Source organism: Coenobita brevimanus, chromosome 75 (genome assembly GCF_032717465.1).
Source record: "Coenobita brevimanus isolate Jiangsu-jjx chromosome 75, ASM3271746v2, whole genome shotgun sequence".
Classification (NCBI taxonomy): domain Eukaryota; kingdom Metazoa; phylum Arthropoda; class Malacostraca; order Decapoda; family Coenobitidae; genus Coenobita; species Coenobita brevimanus.
In genome coordinates this window covers 17751219-17761248 of record NC_137028.1, presented here as the reverse complement: position 1 = coordinate 17761248, position 10030 = coordinate 17751219, and the positions used below count along the sequence as shown (strand labels likewise).

Here is a 10030-nt window from a genome sequence, read left to right as displayed (position 1 = left end):
GTGTGTGTGTGTGTGTGTGTGTGTGTGTGTGTGTGTGTGTGTGTGTGTGTGTGTGTGTGTGTGTGTATCCTGGCACGGGAGGATACATTGCACGTGACCAGAGACGATTTCGTGTTGACTCCTCTCTCGTTGTTTCCCTAATCCGTTATCATTGAGAGTTTATCAGATAAGACCATCGTACGGGGGGCGATGAGGGGGGAGGAAGACTACAAGAGCTTGTGCATACATCTGTGGTGGATTGATGGGGCGGAGTCATGCGGCGCCTCAGTACTTCAACTCCTCCAGCGGGCCACTTGTAACCTAAAGTAGAGGACATTTTTTTTTTTTTTTTACGTAGATTTGTTATGGAGAAGCTAATGCGTTCACCGATATTCACCGATGTTGGTCTGAAACTCCATAAGTGGTTTTGAGTCGGTGATAAGGAGATAAACTTAATTCTGATAATTCTATGCTCGGGACACGTCTATAGTTCGTTTACCTTAACCTGGCGGAAATTTCCATTCTTTCGCAGCCCATTTCTATCATCTCAGTGGTACCATAAGACAGTACTACGGATCTACATTCTTTCCAAAATCCTTCGTCGCTTGTGCCATAATTCCAGTGTTTATCTCTGGTTACTGCTCAGCGTTCAAGATGGAGTGATGGCAATTTAAGCCAAGTTACAGTGAACGGGGTATAGCTTTATCTAGGCTAATCCAAGACCGTTTTGTTCAGCTGAAAGAAGTATTTAGTAGTGAAAGGCTCAGGTTTCGTTGTGATGCCTCATTCATGGGGATCTGATGTGAAAATTACCTCCGAAACGAGAGAGAGAGAGAGAGAGAGAGAGAGAGAGAAGAAGAAGGCAAAACTTAGAGTAAAGTGTTTGCTGGTCATCCATGAAAGTTGACAGTGGGGGGAAGAAGCCAGAAGTGATAGGGATGAGATAAATATAATGCAGAGGAAGAGATTTGGCACGAGGTGGTGGTACTGGTGTGTGTGTGTGTGTGTGTGTGTAGAGAGAGAGAGGGGGGGGGGGAGAGAGAGAGAAACCCGCCACAAATGCGACCTTGACACAACCTAAAAGTAGACACAGGAGGTGAAACATCCTGCCCAGGCGAGCGTAGGTACTGCCCAGGTAGAGGGGAGGAGGGGGAGAGAGAAAAGCCGTATTCAGCGTGTCGTATAGGACTTCGTAACGCCTTTTCCTTGGCGATTTATTTTGCATATTACACGTTATGTTCTGTATTATGTTTCCTTTTACTTGGCTCAAAATTAGCATCCCAGTCTTGAATGTTTGAGAGATTAATGCTGGAATAAGATGCTCGTCACGAAGAAGTGCTACGGGAATGATGTACAGCCGTAGCAGTGTCTTTTTCTGCCACTGAGGTACGTGATGTAAGCTGCAAAAGGACGAAAATCACGGCCAAGTTAAGGTGAACGAACTGTAGTAAAGAACAGCTGGGTCGCCCGATTTCCTCCTGTCCCAGATAGACGGACGAAAAAGAAAAAAAAAACGATCCATTTCCTCTCGTAACTCAAGGAAGAAGGAGAGTCTTGAGAAGGTCCTCCACTCTCCTTAAATCTCCTTGGTTCGTACTCTCGTTGGTTCAGAAAGCTCCCTAACACCTCTTCCTTGGCAATTTATTTTTGGATATGGCTGGTTAATATCCTTTTTTACGTGGTTTGTGCGGAGTACGGCGATATTGGAAGGATTTTTGTAACACAGAAGAGGGCAGTAAGGTGTCATAATCAAAATAAATTGCATAGGAAAAGATGTTTGGCAGCTTCCTTAACCCTTGGGCATCGGAGTGGTATGGTATGAGGGAGGACTGTGATGAATGGCTATAGCGGAGTTTGAGGGCCTTTTCTTTCTTCCTTTCTTCATTCTTTTATCTCTCTCCCTTCTCCCTCTTTGTCTGTCTGTCTTTCTTTCTTTTTGTCTTCGTTGCTTTGTATAAATTCTGGATCAGGTGTCTGTCTTCGTGTGTGATTTTCCCGTAGACTTGTTTTGGCTGAGAAGTGAGGATACTAGAATGAAGCTGGTCAAAGAGTGAGGTAGATGAGGCAGGTCAAGGGGTGAGGTAGGTAAAGTAGATGGGTGCTAACAGGAGGCAGGAAAAGGGGGTAAGGCAGGTGCTAGATCAGAGGGAGGCAAATCAAGGTAGATTAGACAGGTAGGTGCTAACAGGAGGCAGGTGCTAGAGGTGAGGCAGGTGAGAGTGACAGGCAGGTCAAAAGGTGAGGCAGGTGATAGGGTGAGAGTCAGGCCAAAAAGGACGATAGAGATAAGGGTAGATAAGACCATGGGTACGATTACTGTAGATAAGAACTCAGTGAGAGGTGATAAGAAAAGCCGGGGAAGAAATAAGGGGCGCGTGGTGTTGAGGAGGATTCTAGAAGGAGCAACGTTTGGGGAATTAAGAATCTTGGAAAGGGAACGTTTTCAGTAATCAGGATCTTGCAATGGAACGTTTTGAGACGTGAGAATCCAGGAAGAGGAACCTATAGAGTGAGTCACGAAATGGAACGTGTTGGGTTGTGAGAATCATGAAATAGGAATGTTTAGTGGTATAAGAATCATGGAAGAGGAACGTTTTGAGTTGTGAGAATCTTTGAATAGGAATGTTTTGAGGTGAAAGTCTAGGAATGAAAAAAAAAAAAGAGAGAGAGAGAGAGAGAGAGAGAAGAAATGAGATACGAGAGAGATGGAGAGGAACGTTTTGTGTTCGTGAGATTCTTGGAAGAACGTTTTGAACAAGGTATATATATTTTTCTCTCAGTCATCGAGTTTACAAAATTCTAGAGAGGAACGTTTTTGTCGAGTAACATCGAATTCATGAGACTTTAAGAGGGTGGTTGGTTGTCTTTCGTTTACATCGATTTTTTTTTTAATATACTTATTTTTCTCATACTCTGGCTGCGCTATACCGACCCCGGGAATTGTTAGCGGCTGCCTTGGGAATTATTCAACACCTCTCCCACTCAGTAGCTCCTCAGATGATTCCCATGTCAAGAACGACATTCACGGTCGCTGATGAGTGAGTGAGTGAGTGAAGGAGTGGGTGGGAGTGGAACATTTTTCTGTGGAAGAGGTGGGAGAATGAAGTTTATATTTGTTCTTGTTCTTTATATATATATATATATATATATATATATTACACTGGCGAATAAACACGTCAGGCATTTTCATTACGAGGGCATTTTCCTTCACCTGACTAATTTATGGGTTCGTAAAATAGACAAATATTTTACTTAATAATTCGGGTGCATCTTGGCGGAGGGGCACTGCTTTTGGCTTTATTTCTGTGGTGTACATTGGCTGCGGGAAAGGCGCCAATACGGTGAGTCAGAGGCGGGCGTGGTATGGGTCCTGGCCAGCGTTTGGATTCACGGCGGGGAATACAAACGGAGTCGTGGAGGGGTTTGGACTCGGCGGGGAATACGAGGGAAGTTAATAGTTTGGACTCGACGGAGGGTGTTAAGAGTTATGGAAAGAAAGGATAGTTGGTGGGGAATACAAAGGGTGTTATGAAAGGGTTTGGACTCACGCAAGGGAATACAAACGGGGTCATGAATGGATCTGGGCTTACGACTGGGTGTGTAAATGGAGTCATGGAAGGATTTGGACTCACGCAGGGGAATACAACACGGGCCAGTGAAGGGGTTTGGACTCACGCAAAGGAATACAAAGGGGCTCATGAAAGGGCCTGAACTCACGACGGGGAATACAAAATAAAGGAGTGCGTACTTGTGATAGAATTTACTTGCGCTAATACTGTTGTGTCCTGATGTGAATGAAGGAAGAGAGAGAGAGAGAATAAAGCATAACATGGTCCTTGTAAAGCCAGCCATGGTGAAATCTAAGCGGGTTAATGAAGGCCGTACCGTATCTAACTCCCTCCACTACAAAAAAAAAAAAAAAAGTCTCCTAAAAAAAATCGTAATGGGCAAAATGAGTCGCTGAAGAAGAGATGTTAAGAAAAAGTCTCCTAAGAAAATCGTAATGGGCAAAATGAGTCGCTGAAGAAGAAGTGTTAAGAAAAAGTCTCCTAAGAAAATCGTTATGGGCAAAATGAGTCGCTGAAGAAGTGATGTTAAGAACCGAGACGTAACAAGCAAAACAAGTCGCTGAGGAAACTGTTAAGCAATTTCCCAATCCCGCAAGACTAAGGGGCCGTTGTTACGTAAGCATCTCAGTGTTGTTGCCTGGGAAGCCTCCAACTCTCACTCGGTTACTTTAATCTACCCGGCGTGTCACTGGTTTCCCGCGTACGTGTTGGTAGGCGGAGGTTGGCATCGCTTAGCAGGGATTTGGACCCACACTGGGGAGTACAAACGGGGTCACGAAAGGGCTTGGACTCACGAAAGGGAATAGAGGAATTTTTTTAACATTTTTATTCTTATTATTTTGATTACTCCTAGTTCATTATTTCATGGATCTTTTTGCTGTATTATGTCCTACGAAGATTTTTTCATTTTAGTAGGAAGTGAGATTTTTCTTTTGCTCTAAAGATCTTACAGTTTTTTTCTCCTTATAATTACACCATGGATTTTACCGTAAATAATTTGCAGATTTTTTTTTTTTTTTAGTATATGTATCTTGTCAGTGTTTTTTAATCCTATACGTCTAACGGGGAATATTCTGCTACCCTCTGTATGAAAAGAATGTATGAGCAACGAGACAGTGAGCAGAGCCACATCCTAAACATATGCCAGACTGTACCACAACCACCACCACTATCTGCACCACTAACACAACCACCTTCACCACCACTTCCACCACTACCACCATCATCATTTTACCATCCCCATCAGTACTAGGAAGTCCTTTTAAAATTGACTGTTTCTTTCTCCAGATGATTTTTATTTAGGAAAGGCCTGGGGTAGGGCGGGGGGGGGGTTAAATTTACGGGAAAAAAATCTTACGAGAAGTGTATAAAAATTTTACGAACCGGTTTGTCTTACGAAACGCGTCATAACTTGATGTGAAACTGCTACGGCGGCCAGAGGAGTCGATCAAGGCTAAGTCGGTTCAGGCTAGGTCGATTCAAGCTAAGTCGCACCAAGCAAAGTCAGTTAAAGCAGAATTGATAAAAGCTAAGTTGATTAAGTTTGGTCTGTTCAAGCTAAGTCGGTCCAAGTTAAGTCGATTAAGTTAGGTCTCTTCAAGCTAAGTCGGTCCAAGCTAAGACAGTTCAAGCTGAGTTCAAAGTAAGTCACCCCAAACAGCGCTCTATTAACCAAAAAAAAAACACTGCTATTATTTGGTTTTAATAAATTACTGCTTCAGGAAAGACGCGGGAAGACAATTTTATGCATTTTCTCGCGACCGAAGACATGTACATACCGGCTTTGCGACAGTCACGGTAATGCAGAGTGGTGTGTGTGTGTGAATAGATTTTTATAAAGATGTCTGGTGCCTAATCCCGGAGTTCATCCAGTTGGCAGGTATAAAAATGCACCCAAGAGAGAGAGAAAATATGTCGGAATTCAACCAAACTTCTCAAAAAGGAACGGAAGAAAAGACAGGAAAAGAAGACATTGGTAATTAATCTGTCTACTTACCACAACCGTCCACATAAATTGCAGGTATTAAAATATATCAACAATACCCCCAAAAGGAGATTCATATACCTACTTACCCAATCCCGAAAGTGACATGCACAAATAATGGAACAAAATGGAAGTAAACTAACCCCGACGTAGAAGACGATAGTATTTTATGTCTGTTTAACCTCCTGTCCAAGCCATCCAAAAAAAGGGGGAAAAATATGTATCTTCTTTTCACCAACTTCACCTTAGATTGAAAACACCTGAACCTGTGCCCAAACTAGTCACAATAGGAAAAAAAAAAATGAGGGAAATAATTCTTGTGTATCTACTAACTACCACCGTTGTATTGGTAGATGTAAGGGAAAATGTCCAAAAATATATATATATCTTTACTTACCACCGCCATTCTTGTAGCAAAGGTAGGGGAATCGCCACACATTGCCCAGCCCCACGCAGAACCCGATGACGGAGAGGAGGAAGTCTAGCTTGTTGTTCCACTGCTCCCTCTCCTTCCTCTCGCCTCCTTTCTGTAGTTCCTCGCCCATCGTGTCTGCTGGTGGCCTTGTGGACGTCTTGGAACGATGGAAATTGGGACACAAGAACCTTATCTGTCTTTTATAATGTCTATGAGGGAGGCTTGCTTGGTAGACACGTGATTGGTATTGTCTTTGGGTTGTGGATTCACGTCGCACTGAGAGTCACTGGAAGATGACACACCGACAAGGAAGAAGCGGTTTCCCTGAGATGCTTAAAAGAAACTGAGTCTGTCTTTACTCCTCCTCTTCTCCACACTACCGGCGTGCCAAGTCTCGACCGCTCGTGTGACTTCGCGCGACCGACACTAGCCAGAGAATGGAGGTGCTATGCGCGGTGGCGGTGCTTATATACCGTACGACTCTGGGTGAGGGGTGGGGAAGGGGGTGGGGGAAAATGAGTGAGGGGAGATGAGGGGAGGAGGAGGGGGGGCGAGGCGGGCGCTATCCTCTAAACATCAGCCTACTACTACCCCTCCCCTCCCTCTTTTCCCCTCCCCACTCTTCCCCTCTTCCCCCCATCAGCGCCCCCCCGCCCCTCTCTCTCCTCATCCTTCCCCTTCTATTGACCTCGCTTAATCTAGGTTGTATTGATAACTATAGCAATTTAATATTACAACTGCAAGTATAGCTTTGGTTGATTCGTGGATGTTGGCTTCCGTATACATCGAAAGAGAGAGAGAGAGAGAGAGAGAGAGACTCATTATTACTGGTGCAACTCAACGGTGACCACCCATCCAGTACCATGAGTTGTACAGTATCAAGGTTCTCCGGCGCTGGCAGACTCCACCACGACTCACCGGGGGGACGCTAAGGCAGAGGGAGACCCCTTTGTTGCCTCCCCTCCCGGCTCGCTCACCTGCATGGCGCCTTCCTGCCTGCCTCGTCCCCTTCCCAAACACACACACACACACACACACACACACACACACACACACACACACACACACACACACACACACACACACACACACACACACACACACACACACACACACACACACACACACACACACACACACACACACACACACAAGCTAAAGAAAATCGTCCGGTGCTAGCAAGAAAGGCACAGATATACGCCATCTCAGTAAAGGTTTCAGATTTTCAGCGCCAGTCACCCTTTTCCAGTGAATGAGTTAAGAGTATGGTGGTGCCTGCCTTGAGCTGCCATTCTTGAGCCACACAGAGCCACACGTCATGCATAGTAGCCTAACCTAATTGTATTCAGGTTAAATTGACGCACTGTAATCTAGTCTCATGTAGCTTTACTCTGGCGAGCCCAGTCCAGTGCCACCCAGCTCACCCCTACCCAACCTTGGCCATTCTGAAATAAACTTACCCAACCCACCGCAGTCCACGTCAACCTGATCCAACCCAATCTAACCCAACTCAACCCATCCCAGACCAAACCAATCCAAGTGTACAAATCGAAGACAAACCAAACCAACTCAGACCAGCCCAACCCAACCCAACTCAACACAACACAAACGAAACTGACCCAACCCGACCCAGCCCAACGAAATCAGCTTAACCCAACACAACTCACCCCATTCCAAACCAACCCATATCAACCCAACACAACTCAGACCAACCCAACCTAACGCAACCCATCCCAGGCCATCCCAACCCAAACCTGAGACTCTACGTGCCGCTCATCCCCCCTTCCCCTTCGGCGCACACACTCTGTAACCTGACATGGAGAGCAAGAGAGGCACAGGTATTGATTTTTATCTGCAAGAGCCACCTCGCCAGCAGCATCCCCTACCACCCCTCGACCTGGCAAGAACCGGTTACTGTGTGTGTGTGTGTGTGTGTGTGTGTGTGTGTGTGTGTGTGTGAGAGAGAGAGAGAGAGAGAGAGAGAGAGAGAGAGGTTTGATCTTTGGAATGACCTTGTACAGTTTTTTAGCTCTATCTTCTGAAGACTCAATATCTCTACCATTAGCTGGAGTTCGGAAGTTCGTAGCCTGGAGTTAGGATTGGTTTTGTTAGGTCAGGGAAAAAAAATTAAGAAAAATAAGAGAGGCAAGCAGGCAATGATGACACTGAGACTTATGAAACCCTATGAAACTTCGACCTACCACTTTTGCGCGAACCCATATCTAACCCAGTGTGCTAAAATCTACTCAAGAATACCCAGATCTAAGCTTATTTACTCAGATTTACCGTAACTACTTAGATCTACCAGTGCATGCTTAATTCTGCCGTTATTCATTCTGATCTACTTTCATAAATTGTACTCACATCAGTCATGGTAAACTAATGTAAAATCAGTCTTAATTTACTTACATCAACTATAATGTCCTTAAATCCATCATAGTTTACTGGTATGAATGAATTCAGTAGTTGGTGGGGACGCCTACCATCCACTCATTCAATGTAGTGCACCCTTCAGGTGACTGTACATTGAGTGACAATCAAGGTAGTTATGCTGTAACCAAGGAGACCATTTACAATTCTTACATTGGGTGGTAACCATATAATCAAGTGATACCTGGTGGTCTAGTTGGTTATGGCACGCCAGCCGGATGGTGCCAACAAGGATTTGCAGACTAAGAGTGTTTGGGGTTTATTGTTTACATAATGCTACTCAGGGACGCACGAAGCTGGCCACCCTCGCCTCAAATGTCGGGACTGAGTTGCCTAGCATCTTGCTCCAACGCTCTTGATGGGAAGAATAAGGACTGGATGATGATGATGATGATGATGATGATGATGATGATGATGATGATGAGGAGGAGGAGGAGGAGGAGGAGGAGAAGGAGCATATTAGAGTGTATTAGAGTGTATCTGAGTACGTTAGGGTGTATCTGAGTGTAGGCTACTAGTACATTGGGGTGTATCTGAGTATATTAGGGTGTATCTGAGTATATTAGGGTGTATCTGAGTACATTAGGGTGTATCTGAGTACAGTAGGGTGTATATGAGTATATTAGGGTGTATCTGAGTACATTAGGGTTTATGAGTAAATTGGGTGCAGGAGAACATTAAGTTATCTGAGTACATTTGGGTGTCTGAGTACAATAGGGTGTACGAATATTAGTGTACGGTACGTATGAATATATTTGAGAGTTTCTTTGTACTTTGGGGTGTTTGAGTTCAATAGGGTGTACGTTAGAGTAAGTCATGCACAGGTGGGTAAACACACACACACACACACACACACACACACACACACACACACACACGTTTTATGTTTGGATCAGCTTCTTCACTCCGTTGTCCCAAGACGATTTTTTCAGCTTGAGATTAATTTTTTGACCTGAGGAGGTTAGATATAGCCGGCCATAAATCCTTTTGGTTAGATGCATCGGTCTTAAATCCTTTTGGTTAGATGCATCGGTCTTAAATCCTTTTGGTTAGATGCAGCAGTCTTAAATCCTTTTCTGTTTCTAACTTTATTCCCTGCTACCCCTCGCGATTTTATTAAAGTTAATTACGCCTTTGGGCTGAAGCGTGAAAAATGGTTGCAACCTTCATTTATCAACGTGAAGCAAGACACTGGTTAGGGTATGCGGCGGAACATGTATCGGGCTCAGGGAATACGGACACCCCAGCCCTGCATAGTCCTGGGTCACCCTTGGGCACCCGTTAGCTTAAGAGAATGTAGGTGGGTGGTTATCATCGTCATACCATGGGAGTGACGTGGGGCCAAGATCCGGTAGCTGGCCGTGCACAACACTCCCAGGCGGGGAACTCAGCCACATTTACTACGTTGTCAAAATCCGGACTGATCTACTCATACATATCTCCTATATTACACAGCTCATCTTCCTGGGGACAATACCTCCTCCTTTTTCCCCGCATCTCGCCATGTGTAGGGTCGTTCTGGTTTCCCTTCTGTGTACTGTTTTTGTACTTTTTCTTATCCAGGAAAGTCTAGGTTAGGTTTGGTTTGTTTTCCCAGTATCAGGTTAGGTTAGTTTGTTAGTCTGTCAGGTTAGGTTAAGTATGAATTAATTC

The 10030-nt window shown here is 44.7% G+C and overlaps 1 protein-coding gene across 1 annotated transcript in view; it reads right to left on the bottom strand.

Annotated features, from left to right (window-relative positions):
- The window catches only part of LOC145407988 (sodium- and chloride-dependent creatine transporter 1-like), a 29986-nt gene extending 23619 nt beyond the window's left edge, over positions 1–6367 (bottom strand). Inside the window, exon 1 of the mRNA XM_080278791.1 lies at positions 5930–6367. Within this exon, the coding sequence (XP_080134917.1) occupies positions 5930–6077 (148 nt within the window). The 5' untranslated portion in view covers positions 6078–6367. The remainder of the gene's footprint in view (positions 1–5929) is intronic.
- Between the last annotated feature and the right edge of the window lie 3663 nt (positions 6368–10030).